At 47.1% G+C, this 23399-nt stretch overlaps 1 protein-coding gene across 2 annotated transcripts in view; it reads right to left on the bottom strand.

Annotated features, from left to right (window-relative positions):
• The window catches only part of LOC136936652 (heparan sulfate 2-O-sulfotransferase 1-like), a 47860-nt gene that overhangs the window by 11336 nt on the left and 13125 nt on the right, over positions 1-23399 (bottom strand). The window contains exons 2-7 of one of the 2 annotated variants that reach the window (XR_010875190.1): positions 22893-23143; positions 21621-21706; positions 20939-21077; positions 20397-20494; positions 19878-20035; positions 18356-19736 (exon numbers count right to left, since the gene is read on the bottom strand). Coding sequence is in view for 1 of the 2 variants with exons in the window: in XM_067230257.1 (XP_067086358.1) it covers positions 19510-19736; positions 19878-20035; positions 20397-20494; positions 20939-21077; positions 21621-21706; positions 22893-23143 (959 nt within the window). In the remaining variant the exon portion in view is untranslated. Of the gene's footprint in view, positions 1-18112; positions 19737-19877; positions 20036-20396; positions 20495-20938; positions 21078-21620; positions 21707-22892; positions 23144-23399 lie in introns of those variants that run through there. The other variant, XM_067230257.1, reaches the window with a different exon arrangement.

Below are 23399 nucleotides of genomic sequence, written 5' to 3'. Positions count from 1 at the left end.
CTCTGTACTTATCCCCCTCCCTTCCACAACGCAACTTAAGTGCTGTTACCGGTTGGGTCATGACACATTGATACAGCGAACAGCATATTGTGAGATTTACATTTACATTTACATTTAGTCATTTAGCAGACGCTCTTATCCAGAGCGACTTACAGTAAGTATAGGGACATTCCCCCGAGGCAAGTAGGGTGAAGTGCCTTGCCCAAGGACACAACGTCAGTTGGCATGACCGGGAATCGAACTGGCAACCTTCGGATTACTAGTCCGACTCCCTCACCGCTCAGCCACCTGACTCACTGTGAAACAACCAATCCAGATGGATTGGTTGTTTCACAGTTTCCTTTCTCCAAAGGGGGCCTTCATTTAGATGCTGTTATTGATCGCGCTGATCAATCCTTTGTCATTCAAGAGCAAATAAGTGAGTTAAATTAAATACAAATCAATACTTCAGCATAGCGCCCAGGACCTGGGAGAACTGACACAGCAGCACAAATGTTAAGACGGCTCTATCAAAGCTTATGTAGTCGAAAGGCATTGTGGAGGCTTGAGACAATTATGCAAATGTCTCTATCATTTTGTGTATGGCTGAACAATTTATACAAGACTTAAACTTGAACAAATATGTCAGCAACACAATTTATATGCTGTTGTGTCAGTAGAGTGTGAAATGTTGTTGGAAATATGGGAACAAATTCAAAACGAACACGCAACCATAAACACTTACGCACACACACTCACACACACACACTCACAAACACACGTGCAAACAACACACCATGTGCCGCCTACAGGACAACATTGCCTTAATGAAACCTCGCTAATCCTTAATGAGTCTCCATGTCTTGTGATAAATTTCATAATTATTCAACCCCACGCGAGTGAAGCTGAAAATTCATCAGTCAAAGCAAATTAGCTTGGATCCATTAGGGGTGTGGAGCCTTGTAGGGACGCTCACTTTATTAGCCCCTTACACCCATTGCCATAATTGGGAGCATATTTCACTTGGCACTAGCCCCACTTTACTTTACAAGGACTGCTCTTCCTCTTTATTTGCAGTGACAATCCCCTGAACATAGTGGCTCTGTGGATTACCTCTGTCTCTGATACAGTGCAGGTCTATACACAGCTACAGTGCAGGTCTATACAAAGCTACAGTGCAGGTATATACACAGCTACAGTACAGGCATCGAAAGGCCTGCCAGAGGCCTGGGGCATCACTCTGCAAATATATATGATTCATTCAAGCTGTTGTAGTAACAGTTCTATGGATGGGGAAACTAACATCTCAGTGACTCGAGACATACTGAACGCTGAATTTGTTGTTCCAGGAACCCTCCCAGACAGAGCTCGAAAATCCTCTAACCTCCTCGCCAATCCTTCTAACAGCAGAAAGAGGAAGAGGGCAGAGGATCTTGGCGAGGTGCAGATTAAAGGAATCAGGAATGAAAGAGGCCCATTGTCTTAGTGTGAGGAGGGCCTGCTCCCTGCATGCGAGTCCTTGTAGATTAGTGGCACATTGGCTGCAGGGGTTCCTTTCTTCAGGATGGCCGTAGGACGGGCGCCCCCCCTCACAGACCCACGGCTTGTTCGTCCCTGGACGGCCTTGGGGCGCGCTCCCGACCCACGCCCCTCCCCCCCCCCCCCTCCCCCTGACAACCTGCAGACATCTTGGATGAGAGGCTTTCCTCTCCTCGGAGACGCCAAGTCTGAGACGAGATCGGAGGAACAGGAAATCCTTTCTCCTTCTCCCCCCTCGCAGCCCCGACAGGAGGACGGGAGACGGCGTGCTCGGAGGAGACGCCACTGTTCTCGCGCCGTTGTTCGAGGTTCAGAAGTGACGCCAGCAATACCGAACGCTGCAGGCACTAAGCAAATCACTTCTGTCAACATGAGAGACGGGAGTCACCACACTTGGCATAAAACAAATACCTCTAATTACAATTTAATTAGATACTATTACATTATCCTTCCACACTCCAGGTTTTGCAACCATTGCTGTGTGCTGGGTGTGTGATTGGCTGGCAGGCTCACCTCAGTGACTGACCTAATCTCTTTTCATTTGAGCCTCATCATGACCGTGTTTGTCCAAGACAATGGCCGTAGAGTCGTGAAAGAGTCTGACCTGATTGGAAGGTAATACAAATCTGAGCCGCACAAAAGAAAGATATATTCAAACACACACACACACACTCCATCATTCACACACACACACACACTCACACTGGAAATAGCACCCTTATCATCCCCGTTTCATTTAGAGTTGATTACTGTCGGATTATAATGCAATCACCACACTGGGTGAGCAGTAACTATGGGAACCGGTTTTAACTGTTTATCTTGCCTCAGATCTTAATTTAAGTTTGAACACTCCGGATCACTTAGATGTGAGAGACATGGCTGGTGGGGGGGGGGGGGGTACTGAAGAGGAAAGGAGGTGGGGGGGAGCCGAAGAGAAGAGCGCAGGAGAAACAGTCACTTTCTTGTTCTCTTGTATTTCATATGCGATTCAATTTGTCTTTCAGAGAGAAAATCAATTTCTGATGACAATCCGCAGGGCAGTAATGAAAGCAGCAGAGTTCTTGAGCCCTGGGAAAGCTGCTGCAGGGGACTACCACTAATCTTGGCAAAATGAATCATTCACACTCTTATTTGGACATCTGTGTTAACCCTACCCCCCTCACCCCCTCCACCCCCCCCCCACCTCGAAAACTTTCAGTCATTTGTGATGGTTTTATTACAAGTCGAGCAGGTGGCTGGAGGTGTGGGAGCCGGGGAGGAATGTTGTTGGCCCGACCGAAGAGCTCGACTGTGCAGCCGAAGAGCGAGAGGGAGGGAGGGAGGGAGAGAGAGAGAGAGGGAGAAAGAGAGAGGGAGGGAGAGGGAGAAAGGGAGCGAGGGAGAGAGAGGGAAAGGGAGGGAGAGAGAGAGAGGGAGAGAGAGAGGGAGAGACAGAGAGAGAGAGGGAGAGAGAGAGGGAGAGACAGAGAGAGAGAGGGAGAGAGAGAGAGGGAGAGAGAGAGGGAGAGACAGAGAGAGAGAGGGAGAGAGAGAGGGAGAGACAGAGAGAGAGAGGGAGAGAGAGAGAGACACGTCCTCCTGGGGTCACCTCTCGCCCGTGTCTTAACCAACGCGACTGACCACCCTGCCTCCGCCCACTCACCCAGACCCCCTGTGTGTGGGAACATCCATGTCTGGGATGAAGACACTGTAGACAAGGTTCGCTTTTTGGGGATCTGATAGATTGAAGCAGGAGAGAGATTGGAGATATATATATATATATATTTTTTTTTTTACCTCAGTTCTTAACAAAGAGTTCTTTGGTATTTGAGAATTAGTTGTAGTTTTTTTTTCTTTGTTCTTGTACACACGGTTCTATGAGATAAATAATCTGAGGGAGTGGGTGATGCACCCATGTTGGACAGGGTCAGTGATCGATACAAAGTTAATTAAAAGAGAGCCCAGGACAAATGTGCTGTATGGATTTCTATGAAGGCATGTCCATGATTGTGATTCAAATGTCACTGTCACAATGCAAACCCAACAAAGTCATTTCAATACCATTGAATTGCCCCTATTTTTTTTTCTCACACAAAATATACGAACAGAAAAGACAAGTTAGATCAGTTCCAGCCTAACCGAGCAGACATTTCAAGGCCGAGTGATTTTTGTCTTTCTGATCATACAGTACAGTATAAAGCCCTTCATACCTTGAAGTAATCTTTGCGTAATCATGACCGCATTTTGTGTCATACAATTGAGCCTGATGGATTTACCTTCTACCAATGCTCTCAAGTGGTAGAAGGAAAATGACAAACACCAAGGAGCCTTTATTCATCCACGGACCCTTACTGTTTGGGTCATTCACAGGCTCTCAATCAAGGCAAGGATTCAAACGTTTATTCAGCCTAAAGACGTTTAATTACCTGGTCAAGCAACGCATTTGACGTATTGTTTGAGCGTGAACGTTTGCACAGCATGGAAGTTAGGTTCCCGAATGGAGCGCTCTGCAAGATATGATTACAATTATGTGTGCCACTTTGCTGATTTGAAATCAATGAGGCCAAATTTCGCAGGCCCCGTCACTGGTGCCGAACATCCAAGAACCTTCCCCAATCAAAAGTTTGCTCCATATAATTTTACGCAATCAGATTTCTCCACAGTCATCCAGCGCAATCAGGTAATCAGAGGGGCACATTAACAAGACAAATGGGGTTTAAAAAGTGGGTGCACTCTGTTTGCAGGAACTTCCTATGGAGAACCCCCCCATCCACCCCTCCCTCTCTAGAAAATTACCTCCATCTCCCTCATGGAGCGCCACTTCCCTGTTGTGATTGCTGAAATGATTTGGTTACTTCGACATGGAATATGAGTTTCAGAAGGAGTGAATGGGAGTAAAACGTAGATGTCATGCATACAGTGCAGTACAGAGTATATACGGACTGTAAACTATGTTACATCATCAAGGGACTTACTAGTGTTGACACACACACCTATTTGTTGATACGTTTTATTCATTCTGATCTCAAATCTCACATTCTCTCTCGTGGGTGACAAATAGGGGCATCACAAGTCAAAGGAGTTCGTTCCACATTATTTACAGTTTTCAGTGATGTACGATAGCGGCCCATCATGAAAGGCATATGTGGGCCCAGGTCAGAATCAAAGAGACAAGCTTCATGTTATGTCAAAGCACTGTAAGTCACCCTTGAGAGAGTCCCAATACTAGAAATCCTCCCGTTTTATAAAACACTAAACAATTTCCTTTGAGAGATTTCTCTCGCCACGCCATAGCTGAATGAAGTTGCCCTTTAATTCTCTTGTAGGCGATGAATTTTTGGGCTCTGTGGGAACTGGACCTCTTTAGTCACTCAGTGAGTCATTAAAACATATTTTCGCGCCAGTCTGAAAAATAATATGGGAAGACAATTTGAAGACCACAAAAGCAAAATAAGAAAATGAAACAGGCCCCTTTTCTTCGGCCCTGGGGTCCTCTCTGACGTTTCTAATTAAGGCCGCCGCGATACACAGGAGCCAAATCCAGGCTCTTTCACATCAGGGCCTCGACTGTAAGAGTTGCTTTTGTCAGGGACACACAGTCAATTACAAAGCTCCACAATAGTGCCAGGGAGTCATATTCTCTCCACAAAGACAAGTGACCATGGAGAGTTGAGACATCCTCAGGCAGGGAGTTCCAGAGTAGAAACTAGTCTAGGAGGGCTTCTTGTCCTTCTTCGCGTTCTTCACTCTCTGTGTCTCTGTTTGTCTGTTACTTCCCCACGTTTTCAATGTGTTCTCCATCTGTTCATGAATTCTCGTCTCTCCTCTCGGCGACCTGCCTGGCCCTCTTGGTGTTTGCTCCAAACATGAGAGCACGTTTTCTAATTGAATAGAGACGACTTGGAGTCGGTTGAATGTTAATCAGATCAATTCTCCACTCCAAATCCGGACAGAGATAGCCGCGCCCTCGTTTATCATCTTTGCATATGGGTCTATCTTGGCAAATAACATCTGAGGCCTTCTCTTATCAGCAGGCTCGCCAGACCTTAGATTATGGGGCTATCTTTCATTTTATTCATTGTGCACGAAGGGTAATTACCCAGAGATAAGTGTTCCCTTTCCCAGGCCCAGTCAGAGCATTCCGAAAGCAATCTCCCCGGACATGGGTCCCATCCCAAGCTATTCGACTGGGCGGGAGAGGGAGGTGGGCAGCGAGGGACGTGGCCGGGTGCTTGAGCTCGGATGAGGCCTCACAACGCCATCTCGACAGTCACGGCTAGGTGCCCCAATCTTTCAATCAGACACCCTATTTACCAGTGCAAAGCTCGGCTGCACTGCCTCGTTTTACAGCCACATAGGAAGCCAGTGAGGAAAAACTGATCTATTCCACATCCCTCCATCACTCTCTCTCTCACTCTCTCTTTAGGGAAGCTAAGAGGTCTCTTTTAACTCATTATGGTCTGTTTGTTTTCCAGTGCACCACTGTGTCTGTAGTGGTGCTATATCTTCCTACAAATTATTAACTGTTTGGGTATCTCAAGACGGGCAAATTAAGAAATGTTTAATAGAGGTGAACTACTAATGGATGGGATGTGTGAAAAAAGCCTGATATCTGTTTGATATTTCCTTTCCATGTTCAATACACATCCAACAGCAGAGGAGGGAAAGATTTATCGATGTGAGTGTCAATATTCAGTTGTCCTTTCTTCAAAGAAAAGGGCAAAACTTCAGATGACATTAATATGCCCCTGTTTTTCTAAAACTCGCATGTCTCCGAAGCCCTTGATGTCATTTGTTTTTCCCTCTCCAGCTCTGTCTGATGCCCTGAGTCTATTTCCCATTATTGGATAATGGATATAAGTAGTCCTACTGTACATCTGTTTGGGCTGTGGACGCAGAACAAGAAGCCCAATGTGTCTTTTTGTAATGACTTACATGGAGGGAAAGCTTTTGATTGCAGAAAATGGAGATGTTATCTCCAGCATCAGCTTGGGAAAGCCTGGGTCATGTAACCTGGTTTAATATACAACAGGGAATATATGTTTCTTTTCATGCAAAACAGAACTCCTGGATATGTTATTCCGGATTCCTGTTACTCTTTTGCTCCAAGATAAAAAATATATGTTTGTATGTTTTTACTTCTTTCCGGGTTTTTTTGTGTGTTTTTTTTACCATACCACAAACACACAGTGGGTCGATGGACCTTCAGGTAAATGTACTGTTATTTACATCAACATAACATGTTTCACTGTATGAATGTCTTTAAATGTACAGTAAGATGACTGTATAAGGATCTCTGAATGTTCAGGGCGGTACTTTTCCACCTCTAGTACACCAGTGGACAGCTTAAAATAGGACTCTGCAGAAATCCCACAATGTTGTATTTAGACATATTTAGAATGTGGTATATCATTCCTGTGGTGCTGTACCATCAGCCTCTCGCTTAAAAAAAATATAATTTCTCTTCCTCTCAGAGCAAAGGATAACAGGGCTGAAACCATTTCCTGGAGTCACATGGTCCCACTCAACGAGGATGAAACAGCTCTGTTTTCTGACATCAAAATGAAACAGGAGACGCAAGATAATCTCGTAAATATGTGTCGTAGTCCTTCTTCTGCGCCCAGGCTGGTGAGAGAGAGAGAGAGAGGCTGCCTTTGTCTGGGCCCTTGGCTCACAGGAAGTGATTGCAGTTGGGACAGTGAGGGACACTCATCCCTGGGAGGAGGGAACGACGAGAGACGTATCCCTATTTGATCAGGCCTTGCTGATGGACAGCCCAGAGAAAGACAAATGGGGATCGTACAGCGGCCTGATGACAAGAGGCCAATTTTGATGTCCCTTTTCTCTCATTGCGGTGCTTCTCTTTCAAGCCAAATTCTGGTTGAGCAGCCTGGGAAAAGGCCCTTCACCCACCTTCTTAGCTAAAGAGCTGACAGGATATGTAGGGGAATAAGCAGGGCTAGGGAAGCTGGCTAAGAGCTAAATAAACGACCCCTCTCAACATAAATGCTGCATGTATTCTTTGTGTCGTTCTGGCCGTGGGGATTTCCAAGAAAAGGGCACTGATTGCTTCAGAGAGATTTTTTTTTGAAAACTTTAACAAGATAAAGCTTTCATTAAGATGAGAGCAGAGGGCATTGGTGGCTGTCTCTAGCGCAGGCTGGAGAGTAAGTTTCCTTGTTTGTATCCCACCACGGCTTTGATTAATGCTCTCTCTGTCCACATTTGGGCAGGGCCTTGTGGAAAAGGGAGCGGGCAAAGAGAATCTGCACCGAAAAAGAGAGGATTTATGTCCTTGTCAAGTTCTCTCCTCCAACAAAAACTGAAGTTGCAGAGTGAGACTGGCCCGTTCTCCGAAATCAAATGTCCGCCAACATAACAAGGACACTGGTGTTTCATCCCTCGATGATTAATTCAGAAACACAGAGCCATGTGAGAAGCGTTATATCTGCTCAGCATCAGGCTCCATATTGAATGTAACCCTAACCTCAAAGGCCGCGAGGCCCACCAGTGTTTATAATGCATTAGTGGAACAAACTCCTCACTGTACTCTATTTACAAATCCCACCCGGCCACGTATTGGTTGCAGATGTGGCTATGAAATTGTCTTGACCTAATTCATACTGAACTAATAACGGTTTTGTTGGTGTAAGATTTCCCTCCTGCCCCCCACTCTCTCTCTCTCGCACACATAGTTTGAACTAATCTTTATTAGAGGTGTGGTCGACAGGAGAGGATATTGCACCCTGCTCGGAGCAAAGGCTTTGGAATGTGTTGTCCAGACGGCAGGACCCTGTAACGTATTGTCCTGTGATTCGATTCACACGAACAGCCCTCCACATCTCATTAAGCCACATTGATTTATCCTCAGAGACTGATCATGATGTATCTGTCAAGAGCAGCCATGACTGAGTGTTTCCTTGTCTTTATAGCTGTGAACATAAGTGTGATAGTCATGAGAGAAACGTGCAGTCTGAACACGGACACGGAACGCAAATTCAACGGAAACGACCAATCAGAGCCACCGCGATATGGCAAAATGGATTGTGACAATAGATGAATAACAATATAATTGACCATACCGAAGCTCTGAATAGATAACATTTGCGCACAATGATAATAATAATAAAAAAACAACAATCAAACAAGGACAGTGGATGTAAGCACCACTCAAAATCAGAAGAAAGACGAATTTCTTCCCTCACAGAGGCCCTAAGTCATCAATCAGCAGACCAACTTTCCATCAAAGAGACAACTAGATTGCAGTGCTGGCCTAATGGACGGAGGGGGCAGCGTCTCTAGTGTAAAGAGGGGTCTCTCTCTGACACATCCCATGTCCCCTTGTTCCTCACAGTGCATTAGCATCGCATCCACTCTGGCTCGGCCACAGAGAGGGAACAGGAAATGCATTTAAGTTAAAAAGAACAGAGGTGGCCTGCCACTCACACACACACTCAACGCACACTCACACACACTCAACGCACACACACACACACTCAACGCACACTCTCACACACACACAAACACACTCAACGCACACTCACACACACACACATTCAACGCACACTCACACACACACATCTGACCCCCACCATCCCCCCCCCCCCACACACACACACACACTATCTGACACCCTCCCTCCATGTCTGCCTATCCTCTAACAATCCTTTTTGTCTTGCAGAGGCCCAAGCCTGAACTTCAAAGTGTCTGGGGTTTCCAGCTTTCAAAGGCATGACCTTGTGGGTACACTCCATAAAACCATCTTTAAATCGGATCCACAGCTCGTGTCATGGGTAGACTGAAGCTTTGCATTTTGGTGGGCAGGTGACAGGCTTCAGTGTAATGTATATTCAAACCCTTCTAATCTGTCCTGTATCTGGTTCTGGCTCTTGTAAATACTGTATGTTGTGTCAGGTTTGTGTTCAAACAGGACAGGCCCTGGTGACCGGCCCTGGACTCAAGCCTTGGAGACCAGCCCTGTCAGTGACAATGTATTGCCTGTTTCTCAGCTGGCCCTGTGGTTCTCCTCGACGTTCCTGTGACCATGTCCTTGTGGCCGGGCTCCTCAGGGTGGAGCAGGAGAACCAGGGGCTTCTTTCACATCCCACGTTTTTTTTTTCTCCACCGTCGCCGGGGCGACGTGTCACTGTTTGAACCCTGAGCTCTGTGATCCAGACACATCCTTCTGCCCGCGTCACGTTTACAGTACGCCCGGTCATAACACTGTTGTGTCAACGTTGAAGCTTTGCGGACAAACGGCATGTCATTGTCAGGCCCGGTACCCAAGTCCTTATTTGGATAAATTCATGTGCATTTATCCACGCGGCAAATGCAGCTTGAAGGTTGGGCTCATTGTTCAGGTAAAGATCAGCACCCAAAATGGAAATCCCTCGGACGTGCTGCCAAATGTCGGACATTGACCCCTCTCCAAAATCTGCTAGTGATTTTGAGATACAGTACAATAGAGGCTGCCAAATAACTCTCCCCAGCGATAATGCATTTTGTTTTGAGCAGCTTTTAGTTTTATGATTTATCTGCATGGATTTGGCCACTCGCCTCAGCGTCAAATTCCTGCTGTCAAGCAGAATAGAGACTATGAGACATTTGGAGACAGAAGGTCTGACCATGAATCATATTTTGAATATATATCCAGGGCTTCTTGGGAGCACATGAATTCTTTTCAGGATCGTAACAAAGAGAGGTCTAGTCTCAGCCACTGAACTGGCTTGCTCACTGTCTGATGACACCAGAACTGAACAGACGAGAAGTTGTGTTTCGGAGCTTTCCAGACGCCGTAAACACACGCACCTCTGACAAATAAAGGGGGGCGACCTGATTTGAGACACCTGTCAGTAGCGCGGCACCTTTTTTTTTTTTTTTCGCTCGAAGCGTTTTGGATTTTGTAGCTTTTGTGAATCCTGTAAATGATACAGCAGGTTTATGACTTCCCATCTTTTGTCCCAAGGGCAAATGGCAGATATTGACTTCCTCACAATGGGGCTTGCAGTTAAAGAACACAGTGGTAGTCACAGAAACACAACCTGACACCCGGCCCTTTGTCAGAGTCGGTAAATCACACCCACATTCAGAACCAAGGCTGGGGACTCCAACCCTCTCATCTTTCCCTGGATGTGGAGAGAGCAGGGTTGCCACAGAAAGGCCAATTCAGGCACAAGTCCCGTCTAACATTCATCAACCGTGTCACTCTTCGAATCAGAGGACGTGAATCGAGATAGCGAGTCTGAGTTTGTTTGTGATCGCTCGGAGGCTTTGCTTTTCTTTCGAGCCTCAGGCATCTCTCGCCAAAACGAGGACCTAATGGATTCCCGCTCACAGCAGGAGGAACTTGGGAGTACCCCTAAGCGCTATGCTGACATGACCCCAGTTATTGCACCCAAGGTGGGTGAGCCAGAGGGACACCACGAGGTACAGTAAGGTCAGCTGCGCTCCGGGTTTCCGACGTTCTCATCGTGGTAAATAAGACCCTCCGACTGATTTTCCCATGGCTTCCAGTCTTTGATGTCTGGCCCTGCGAAAACGATTTGAATGCTCTCTGTCTCTCCGCCCCCCCGCCCCCCCCTGTTACCCCAACATGTGTGCAAACCGTTCCCCTCACATCAAGGAATTTGGCCCCTGTGAAAGATTTTGGAGGATACAGAGGGCAGGGATGATAAAGAGAAAGGAAGACACACAGAGAGAGAGAGACAGAGAGTGAGAGAGAGAGGAGAGAAAGAGAGAGAATGACTGGGGAGTACTGTAATTAGCTGCACCTGTTTCCTTAAGCGCGGCTCCAGTTTCCCTCTACAAACGCATGCAGATTAGCCATCAAAGCGGCTAGTCGCCGCATCTCCTCAATGGCCCCTTTGTTGCCAGTTGTCAGGGAAGCGGCCACAGAGTTCTGGAAAGTTCTGGAAAACACGCAGTCCCCCAACATGTTGTGGAGGGTGGTGGTGGTGGTGTGTGTCGGGACGGGGGAGGAGGGGGCTGTAGACAGTGCACTGAATGTCTGTGGCCCCAGAGTCAGACACCACTGGGACACTTTTGGACGTGACCACAACAGTTGTGTTGTCTGCTGACAGACCGGCAGAAGCATTCTTCACGAGCTGTTAGCGGCCGCTGCTGTCGTTGTCGGGACAACAGAGAGGCCGCGGCTTCCACCAATGATGTGGCTGATATCCAAACACGATCAAATACACGGTGCTTTTCACTTAAAGGGGTGGTAACGTTGTGATACGGGGTGATATCCACACATTTGTGAAGTGTTTGTTAAGTGGGTTGTGCGTGGTACAAGGATGTCATTAACCATTTGTTTAATAAATTAAGAAAAGTGCCACATTTGTTTGACTCTGAGCTGCGTGTCGCAAAAGCACAATAAGCTGTTGTTTGTTATGGTTGACTTGTTGATTTGTAATTCCGTATGAGACTTAAAAAGATTTAGATGACGCCCTTAGCACACAAATCGACGATTAACTCTGTTTAAACAGATGGTTTGTACCATGTTTATCGGAGATGAATATTGCTTTACTTGAAGCTTTAAGTGCTACCAAATAAATAACAATAATTTCTTAGTGTTGATTGTGAAGGTTTATGTTCAGAATATTTGGGGTCTTCTCTTCAGACCACTCAGGACATCTCAGAAGACTATATGAGGATACAGTGCCTCCTAGTGGTAGGAAGAGGTAAGTGCTGCACTCATGTAAACAGGTGATTTTGATGATGCATGATTTTGGAGAGGCCCATCCAGTTTTGAAAGCCCTTACAGATTGATTTGGAGGACTTGGTTCCCCCCATTGACTCAATGTTAGAGCTAGATCTGCTAACTATTTCTATTCTGGGGATTGTTGCATTAGATTTAAGTGGTATAAGTCATGTGATCTGATTGACAATCAATACAAAGGTGTGTTTCACAAGTAAATGATTATGAGCAAGTGTGACTGTCCACATCTATCAATTGTGGTGGGAGGGATAGCTCAGTGGTTAAAGTGTATGACTGCAGAGCAAGAGGTTGGAGGTTCATATCCCCCAAGGTGCTGTTGAACCTTTGTCTTTAAAGTGGGCTTTTCGTAAAGATATATTGAATTCTGAAGGAAACTGAAGCAAGTCCCTGGTGGCCTAGGGGATAAGCATGGGTACCACGTGGGTCTCAGGTCGCAGCTCATCCGGGTTCGAATCTGGCTGGCGGACTCTATGTGCAATGTTCCCACTCCTTCCTTGCTGTCATGTAAAACATGATAGTATGTCTTTAACTAGTGGTGTTTTTCAGGATAAATGTTACTATTCCAGGTAGGGGAAGTGGGGCCCCGGTGGCGTAATGGATAAGCACGCAGACCATGCAGGTAGGCCGGTCAGACACAGCGGCATGGTATCGAATCCCAGCTCACAGCAGGTATACAGCAGGGCCCCAGTTCCCATCATGCTTGGAGTACAGCAGGGCCTCCGACACACAAGCACCCCGGTTCCCATCAGTCCTGTACGCCTGGACTGCAGCAGGGCCCTCCGACCCACAGCAGGGCCTCCGACATGCAAGCTCCCCGGTTCCCATCATGCTTGGACAGCCAGGTCTCCGACATGCAAGCTCCCCGGTTCCCATCATGCTTGGACAGCCAGGTCTCCGACATGCAAGCTCCCCAATTCCCATCATGCTTGGACAGCAAGCTCCGACATGCAAGCTCCCCGGTTCCCATCATGCTTGATTCCCATCATGCTTGAAATGGAACAGGAAGATGATAAAAAATAAGTTTTTAAAGCTAAGTGTGGACATTTTAAAGAAATGTTTTAATATAACAGACACCTTTTACTTCTTTAAGGCCAGACCACAGATGCCTTCCATGGGATTTGAACCCAAGACCCTTAACTTTCATAGTACACATTCTTATCCAGTGAGCCATCAGGGACACAAACAAATATGAACTTGTTGAAAATACATCCTCAAGGTCAAGTGTAAGTGTCATTAAAGAGACAATTGCTGCAAGGAAAGGCCGTTGCAGCTTTCCATGGGATTTGAACCCAAGACCCTTAACTTTCATAGTACACATCCTTATCCACTGAGCCATCAGAGACACAAGCAAATATGAACTCATTGAAAATACATCCTTAAGGTGAAGTGTGAGGTCATTAAAGAGGCAGTTTCTGCAAGGAAAGACCATTGCAGCCTTCCATGGGATTTGAACCCAAGACCCTTAACTTTCATAGTACACATCCTTATCCACTGAGCCATCAGGGACACTAGCATACATGAACTCGTTGAAAATACATCCTTAAGGTTAAGTGTGCGGTCATTAAAGAGACAGTTTCTGCAAGGAAAGAGCATTTCAGACTTCCATGGGATTTGAACCCAAGACCCTCAGCTTTCAGGGTACCCATACTTATCCACTGAGCCATCATGGACACAAGCATACATGAAATCGTTGAAAGTACATCCTTAAGGTTAAGTGTGAGGTCATTAAAGAGACAGTTTCTGCAAAGAAAGACCATTGCAGACTTCTATAGGATTTGAACCCACAACCCATAGCTTTCATGGAACACATGCTTATCCACTGAGCCATCAGGGACACAAGCATACATGAACTCGTTGAAAGTACATCCTTAAGGTTAAGTGTGAGGTCATTAAAGAGACAGTTTCTGCAAGGAAAGAACATTGCAGACTTCCATGGGATTTGAACCCAAGACCCTTAGCTTTCAGGGTACCCATACTTATCCACTGAGCCATCAGGGACACTAGCAAATATGAACTCATTGAAAATACATCCTTAAGGTGAAGTGTGAGGTCATTAAAGAGGCAGTTTCTACAAGGAAAGACCATTGCAGCCTTCCATGGGATTTGAACCCACAACCCTTAATTTTCATGGTCCCAATCCTTATCCACTGAGCCACCAGGGACACAATGAACCATGAACACATTGAAAATACATCCTTAAGGTGAAGTGTGATATTATTGAAGAGAAAGTTTCTGCTTTCATCGGGGCAGATCAGAAAAGCCATACATGGGATTTGAACCCAAGGTCCTTCTGAAATGCCTTAGTTTAAAGGATCAACGGACTTAACCAGTGAGCTACCAGTGACCGAATACAACAGCTTACATGACTCTCCCACTACAATGTCTCCCAAGAGACAGCAGATAAACTCACCACTAGAACCTATGCCACTAATCATTATGGCACAGACTAAATGAAGGAGGAGGTGTTGGAGACCTTGTATGTGAATGTAAATGAGAACCATGGGTGTTAACATTTAATTACTATGAGATGATTCTTTTAATAATGATTAATTTAGCAGCTGCTTTCGACCAAAGTAAAACACAGTACAGGATGATTTAAAGCTGTGGCATCATAATCTGTTATCTCATGCTCGCCACTGAGCTAAAACTGTGAGTTGTTGCTGTTCATCACTCCCTCGTTTGTGAAACACACCTGGCAATCGTTTGTGTTGATTGGCAATCGGATCACATGACCAATACCACATATCCAGATGAATGAGATCTAATGCAACAATCCCCAGGATAGAAACAGTTAGCAGATCTAGCTCTAACATTGAACCTATGGGGAACCAAGTCCTCAAAACTGAATGTTTTACATCTGTAAGTGCCTTCAGAACTGGATGCGCCTCAGCATTAAGCCAATCAAAAACCCATTCAACTCTTAACTTTTTGTCCTCACGCCTAAACATACAGAAGAATCATGTACATCCACCATGCTTTGTTTAATGTTACCATCTTTCGATTGGGTGGGGCAAGACGCACATTTTGTCCATGTGTTCACCGCACGGAATGTAGCTGAGAAAGATTTGCGTGGTGTCGACTTAGCGGGGGCGGGGCGGGAGAGAGAGAGAGACAGCTCCGCATTCAGCCGCTAATTAGAAAAATTAGATCTATGAAAGGAAGCGAGTGATCTAGGCCTTCAACCTGCCTCTGTGTACCGCTGCAGAGGCACAAAGAGGAGGCAACAATGAACGCTGAGGAGGGGGGGATAAATAATTTAATCCATTATCTGCTCTGCAAAGCTCATCAGCACCCGCTCCACAATGGCCGCGATTGAATTGCTGATTGCATTTCTCTCTTCCCCTCCAGGAGAAAATGCCCACGCTCCCACTCTGCGCGCCTGGAACACCAGCAGAGGAGAGTGTGACAGAGAGGATGAGGGGGGGAGAGAGAGAGAGAGAGGAGGGGGGGGGGTTGTCCTGTCGTCCACCAAGGTCAAACTACAAAACAGCGATCTAATTAAGCCTATCAGAGAGTTTCCTGTCCGGGGGTCAAACTTCCTGTTGTGCTCCGGGGCTCTTGATGTCTATCACGTTTGGAGTTGCGCGCTGCGCACATGTAAATGATGTAGAGGGCCCTGATAGCATCTTCCCTCATCTTCTCCATTTGCCCCGGCCAAATCTCCTAACGCACGTTGAATAACGGTAGGGTAAAATGACCCATTTGGTATCAGAAAGTATCCATCTGTATGAGGAGGTAGTGTACCTTCGTGTTGTATAAATAACATGGAGGTTTTATGCCTACATGGTTGCATGTTTTGCAGCCTGTCATTCCTTTGTCCGTGAGCTTTGCTCCTGAAAGCGTCTGAGAAGCTGGCGACTCCACGACCTGTGAACAGAGAAGCCAATGGCCTCCACAAAGGAACTCTATGTAATCAATTGCCACATCTCTCATCTGGGCCAGGCCTAAGTATAGACATAACAATGGCGGTGAGTTATCCTTGGCCCAATGCCTCATGTTCTTCATTATCCCTTTCCCTCCAACACGGCCTACATCCATGGAGGTGGAGAGGAGTTTGCCTTCCTCTGGCCGGCCTCTCTGCCTCCTTCCCCCTGCCATCCTCTCTGCCTTGTTCCCCCACCCAGCTGAGGGAAAGCCAAGCTGCCTCGGCTTTGCTCTGTTTGTTTTGTGGAACACAGGTGAAGTCACGCTGAGGCCGGTTAGTGCCGACTCGGCCCGGTTCCACTGAGAACCGGAGGCAAGCCGCCGGGTCCGGCCAAGTTCAGTTGAAATGGAACAGGAAGATTTCGTTTTGCTGACCGTTCAGCAAAACGAGGTTGTCGGTTTCATTAGACTGGGAAAACTGTAAGGTAGGCCATCTTCATTACACGACTAATACGGACTTGTGTATGGTCTTGATTCTCCACTTACGTCTGTCAGAGTTGGGTAATAAGAGTTGTTAAAAAGCCAAGAGCGTCCCCATTTAGACTAAGTGACATCATGGATACACCATGCACACACCCCGCATTAAATAGAGTTGTGTCATTATGCAAGTGCACAGAGTGAGGCACAAATTGTCCCAAGACCCAAGTGAAACTATATATAGCCACAAGCAAGGCTTCGAGCCAGTTGAGTCTAATGGTGCAATCTGTATTCCTAATGGTAATGTCCTATTAGTTTGTTCCATTTGGCTTTGTGCAGGTGCATTACTGTAGCATAGTGAACAGCAACGCTGCAGCTGTGCTTAGCCGTGGGACCGCATGTGGGGCAGGTCTCAACACAGGGGAAGAGCGCCCTCCAGTGGACACAGTTGATACGAGTCACCCTTCCAGATCATGTGAGGATAATACAATATACTGTTTGTGAAATTGAAAAGAGACATAATTATATGGTGGAATGGAACGGCACTGCAAAGTAAAATATCAGTTGTCTGCATTGTAACAAAACAAAGGGGGTTGATGTCCTTTCTAATTCAATAAAAACAATAACATCAACAAACTAACTATTGACGTCGCAGCAGACAAAACCAATGGGTCAATGAAAACAAACAAGGACCAAGACCTTCAAAACACTACAACATGGAAAAAACACTCCTGGAATATTCTGGTCCCAATTAACCTTCAAGCTCATCGACTGCAATCAATAAAGAATGTAGGCTTTTTTAATTGAGAAGAAGTAATTATCAGACTGTATTCGTCTAGTTAATGAAACAATGCTCCAATATGCCTGCAGCCAAACCAGTTAATTGAGTTCTATTTTCTCAGACAAGCAGCGTCTCCTAGTGTGTGTGTGTGACCCAGTGAGTTGGACTGGTCCCGGCCTGTGTGTTGTCCCAGGCTCACAGACAGAGGGGCTTGCAGGAGCATGCTGGGGCTGTCCAGACACCTGCTGCACCACCCACTGTCCGCCACACACCTGCTGCACCACCCACTGTCCGCCACACACCTGCTGCACCACCCACTGTCCGCCACACACCTGCTGCACCACCCACTGTCCGCCACACACCTGCTGCACCACCTACAGTCCGCCACACACCTGCTGCACCACCTACAGTCCACCACACACCTGCTGCACCACCCACTGTCCGCCACACACCTGCTGCACCACCCACTGTCCGCCACACACCTGCTGCACCACCCACTGTCCGCCACACACCTTCTGCACCACCTACAGTCCACCACACACCTGCTGCACCAGCTACTGTCCACCACACACCTGCTGCCCTTCCTACTGTCCAGCTGACCGTTTTCAACCATTACATTACATCCAGAAGTAAACATCCACACTGGGTGTGTCAAAGATTTGGAGAAATGAAGAAAAATGCTTGAGAATGTGTCCTTGGCACAGACATCTCTCACAACACAAATTATATTATGCTTCAATGAATAGCAATGGATAACTGAGAACTTGAGTGAAGTATTTATTTAAAATATAAATATATTTAAAAAAAAATTGAAGGAAAAAGAAAAATGAAGGAAAAACTGGCAGTTCAACGAGATAAAGATATTTAGTCATTTAGCAGACACTCTTATCCATAGCGACTTACAGTAAGTACAGGGACATTCCCCCCCCGAGGCAAGTAGGGTGAAGTACCTTGCCTAAGGACACAATGTCGGCACATTGTATCAGATTACTAGCCCGACTCCCTAACCGCTCAGCCACCTGACTCCTGACACCTGAAAGATATAAAAAAAATATAGGGACATTCCAACACTGAGTGGGGAATAAAACTCAGATATCAAAAAGAGACAGCTTGGTATCTATTCTGTGCAAGATGAAGGCACTATCAAGTCTCTAATTTCGGAGTTAGTGAGCTTCGGTCACAAAGATTCAAGACCCCCGTCACAACAATATTCAGGACAGCGAGGGTTCTCTCAGTTCGAGCACACCCTGTATCGAAAGGATTCAATACACACAGTCAATTCAAGTCAGTCTTACAGATCGGACCACAAAAAAAAAAAGAAAAGCAGTACAGATGTTTTTTGTATTTCTCTCGAATTCGGTATAGATTTTTTAACTTTGACATTATGAAAATGATAACTTGGTATCAAATTTTGTTTATATTTCAATGAGATACAAATGAATATTAATTTACAGTTCGCGCACCACAAGGTGCAATAAATTGATTTCCCCTCACAACCATTTGGTCCATATACATAATATTAATACAAAATATGCAATGTAAATGTAAATACAATACGTACAAAACGTGGTTTCCATTTGCTTTGTGAAGCTCAGTCTTTTTTTTCCCTTTTTAAACGATTTATAAGAATTCACCCAGTAAATCATACATAGACAATGCAGGAAAAACAAATCTGATGAAAGTACACCATTTTCCTGCAGCATCAGTTTAACAAATCTAATAGATGCCAGACAAACATTTCCCTTGTTAGGAGAAAAAACGAGTAACCAGTCTTTCCCACGAGTCAGTGATACGTCCAGAATGAACAACTTTCAGTTTGTTCAGCAGCTTCAACAATCAAACACAATCATGGTCACGTCTTTAAAATCAGAATATTCTGGGGGAGGGGGGGGGGAGGGGGGGAACAATCACTCCACATGATCTCCATGGCGAGGAATGTTCTCTGCGGTTGCCGTGGTTGTACTTCCCTTGGAAACGGCCCCTGAACAAGTCCCCGGTCAGGAGACGCTTCAACAGGGCAGGGATGACAAGGTTTGCATGTTAGCGGTGTGGCTAACACAACCCAGTCACAGCCGCAGTGCCTCACAGAGCCAGCCCCTCCTCCCCTCCCCAGAGCATCAGCAGGCCTCTCAGGTCCCAGTCAGAGGTGGGCAGGTCCTCCCTGGAGCCCGGTCTAGTTCACTTTGGGGTAGATCTTCTCGTAGAAGAAGCTCTGGCCCAGGAGGTACAGCTCACCGTCTTTCTCCCTCACGCCGTGGGCGCGGACGAACTGGAACTGCTCCAGGGCGAACTCGTAGAACTCGTTCTCCATCTTCCAGACGTCCGACTGCTGCAGTTTGGTGATGGACTCCTTGGTGGGGGGCTTCTTGTCCGTGGTCTTCCTCAGGTGAGATTTCTTCCCTGCAGGAGCACACAGGAAAACCAGGTGAGCACAGGAGACCACCTGGAAGTGGGGTAGCAAGGGGTTGGGTACCAGAGAGGAGAGGGGTGGGGTACCTGTGAGGGGAGGAGAGGGGTACCTGAGAAAGAGGAGAGGGGTACCTGTACGGTAGAGTTCTGTGGCGCCCTTGAAGAACCGGGGCAGCGCAGCCTCCAGCATCATGATGAAATCCTCCAGCTCCTCAGTCACCCCCACCAGCAGGTACTCGTTCACCAGGTTAGACTTGGCCTGATCAAGGGCCCACTTGCTGCCGATGTTCCTGCAGACAGACACACACATTCAAAACATCCACCAGTATCACAGTATCCCAGTATCCCAAGCAAGGATGCTCCGTGCTTCCTCCATGGTCCAGAGCGAGGCAGGCAGGCTGGTCTCCAGTGTTGGCGTGTTAGCCCAGAGAGCACCAGGGAGGTCTCCAGTGTTAGTGTGAGAGCCCAGAGAGCACCAGGGAGGTCTCCAGTGTTGGCGTGTTAGCCCAGAGAGCACCAGGGAGGTCTCCAGTGTTAGTGTGAGAGCCCAGAGAGCACCAGGGAGGTCTCCAGTGTTAGTGTGAGAGCCCAGAGAGCACCAGGGAGGTCTCCAGTGTTAGTGTGAGAGCCCAGAGAGCACCAGGGACTCACCAGCACTCGGAGTGGTGACCACAGAAGAAGGGGATCTGGAGCCAGAGCTTCTCAGGGGCACAGTCTGAACCCCCCGACGACACACACTCATCAAAGGTCTAGGACAGAACACACACACACTCGTCAAAGGTCTAGGGCAGAACACACACACACTCGTCAAAGGTCTAGGGCAGAACACACACACACTCGTCAAAGGTCTAGGACAGAACACACACACACTCGTCAAAGGTCTAGGACAGAACACACACACACACATACACTCGTCAAAGGTCTAGGACAGAACACACACACACACATACACTCGTCAAAGGTCTAGGACAGAACACACACACTCGTCAAAAGTCTAGGACAGAACACACGCAGAAACTCAGAGACTTCAGCATCAAGATCGATTAGAACATCCAACCGCCACCTACTAACGGGGTCGGATTTGAACCTACGACCTCTTGATCCGCGGTCAAATGACTCAAAACACACCAAGCTTTTGTTACCACTGCCCATTTTCCCTGGAGGATGTGAAACATCTCAAATGTAAAACGGACCTTCTTGTCCCCTTGTTTCCTCCGCCTCAGGCCTGGCCTGTAGTCGTCACCAAAACGCAGGAAGTAGTAGTAGGACACCAGCCGCTCGATTGGGTCACGAACCACGTTGACGTAGATGGGCTTCCCCTTCACTCCGTATCTGAAGAACATGGAGGAACACGGTTTAACCGGACCCCTCTGATGCTGGCTAATGCTGTACAGTCATAGCACACCATAACACTGAATTGAATTGTTATGATTCATTTCTTCCTTTTTTGGCCACAAGATGGCAGCGGTTAAATGGGATGGTAATCCTCCATAAGAGGTAAAGCTCTGATCCGAACCCCACTGGTTACAGACAAGAACATGCAGAGGGCAGCCATTCGTTTCCACTAAAAACCTCAATCCGAGGATCTACATAATGAGTGTGTTTTCATCTGGCGGGAGAGGGGATAGACAGTCAAGCTTCAGGGTCCGGGGTCTTACATTTACATTTTACATTTAGTCATTTAGCAGACGCTCTTATCCAGAGCGACTTACAGTAAGTACAGGGACATTCCCCCGAGGCAAGTAGGGTGAAGTGCCTTGCCCAAGGACACAACGTGAGTTTGCATGACCGGGAATCGAACTGGCAACCTTCGGATTACTAGTCCGATTCCCTCACCGCTCAGCCACCTGACTCCAGCTTCCAGACTTCACTTACTTGGTGAAGTCTAGATAAGCCACGTGGCCGTGGTAAAAGCCGGGCTTCATCTCCCTCCAAGACGTCACGTTCCTCACAAACCGCACCTGCGAACAACACGGAATACAGATCAAGCACAAGACGACACGGCTAAACGCCTCAGACGGATGTTTCTTTCCACTTTCTCCCAGTCAGGCGTTCCTCTGGTCCTGCAAGCAGGAACACCTAAATATAACCACGTCACCCCCTCAGCCGGAGCAGTGTTTCAACAAAGACCTTATGTACAGAAGGTGGATCCCACTGTCATCCAGGAATGGACACCCTTGGTCCCTTGTGGAAGCTAGTGCTACGATCTGGAGGTGACTTTGCACCCAGCTTTGCCTCCGGCCCACAGCTCTGTAACTTGGCGAGCTTGTGTTGTACATTCTCAGCACAGCCAAGATACCTTTGATAGGCCTCTGCAGACAGGATATTACCTCGGCAGCGACAGACAGGAGTGACACCAGGATGGCTTCAGGGCATTCACACCCTGTGTCAGTAGCTGAGGAGTAGCACTGACAGGAAGACAAACGCAGCCAGACTTCCACCTGAGGGGTGTGTGGAGTTGCTGGAACACGGTGGGTCAGGGTGCAGGGTGCAGGTGGGTGGGAGGGGAACAGGAGTCGGTTCAAAACTAGAATACCAAAAACGTGTCCGCGTGGTTGTCCCCAGGGCTCGCAAATAACTTTGTATCCCTCACTGTCCCCGTACCGTTCCTAAGTGCAAAATGAACCGTCCCAAACATTTACATACATTTACATTTAGCAGACGCTCTTATCCAGAGCGACTTACAGTAAGTACAGGGACATTCCCCCCGAAGCAAGTAGGGTGAAGTGCCTTGCCCAAGGACACAACGTCATTTTGCACGGCTGGGAATCGAACTGGCAACCTTCAGATTACTAGCCCGACTCCCTAACCGCTCAGCCATCTGACTCCCCAAACTGAACTTGACCTGTCCCAAAATGTAAATTCTTGGTTATTTGCAACACCATTTAAGTAATCCATATAGTCGTTGGGCTTACATCAATGTGAATTTCAATGTGAAGACATACACAAAAGAATATACAATTTACTTGCTTGTTTCATAGTGGGGCTAACACAATTCTTGGCGTGGCTGTAGTAAAAAAGATTCTAAAAGGTTTTAATTAAAATAAAGAAAAAAGTTTCTAAAAGGTTTGAAAAATATTTTCTAGCTAAAGTTTCTAAAGGTTAAAAATATATTTGTGATTTGTCTTTCCACTGATGTGCCCTCACCTGGTCCTGCAGAGACATGACGGGGTTGTTCTTGGTGGTGTTGATGTGCAGCACGTGGAAGTGGTTCTTCCAGCACAGGTCGTAGGCGATGTTGGTGAAGGACGTGCTGGCCGTCTTGGGCACCCGGTTGTAGATGATCACCACGTCGTCTGCGTCCATCAGTGAGCCCCCCGCCCCCGCAGCCTCCCGGCCCCCGTCCTGGGTGTGCCTCTGCTCCACCTCCCGCACCTCATGTCTGGCGATCGTTTGCTCTGCAGCGACCGGAGGAAGAGGGCGGGAGAGAGGAGAGATGGTAGAGGGGGAGAGATATGGAGAGAGGGGGGGAGATGGAGAAGGGAGAGAGAGGGGGGAGGAGAGATGGAGAGGGGAGAGAGAGATATGGAGAGAGAGGGGGAGATGGAGAGGGGAGAGAGAGAGGGGAGGAGATATGGAAAGGGGAGAGAGAGATATGGAGAGAGGGGGGAGAGATGGAGAGATGGCAGAGGGGGAGAGATGGAGAGTGAGATA

Source organism: Osmerus mordax, chromosome 27 (assembly GCF_038355195.1).
Source record: "Osmerus mordax isolate fOsmMor3 chromosome 27, fOsmMor3.pri, whole genome shotgun sequence".
NCBI lineage: Eukaryota > Metazoa > Chordata > Actinopteri > Osmeriformes > Osmeridae > Osmerus > Osmerus mordax.
This window is presented reverse-complemented; position numbering and strand designations above follow the sequence as displayed.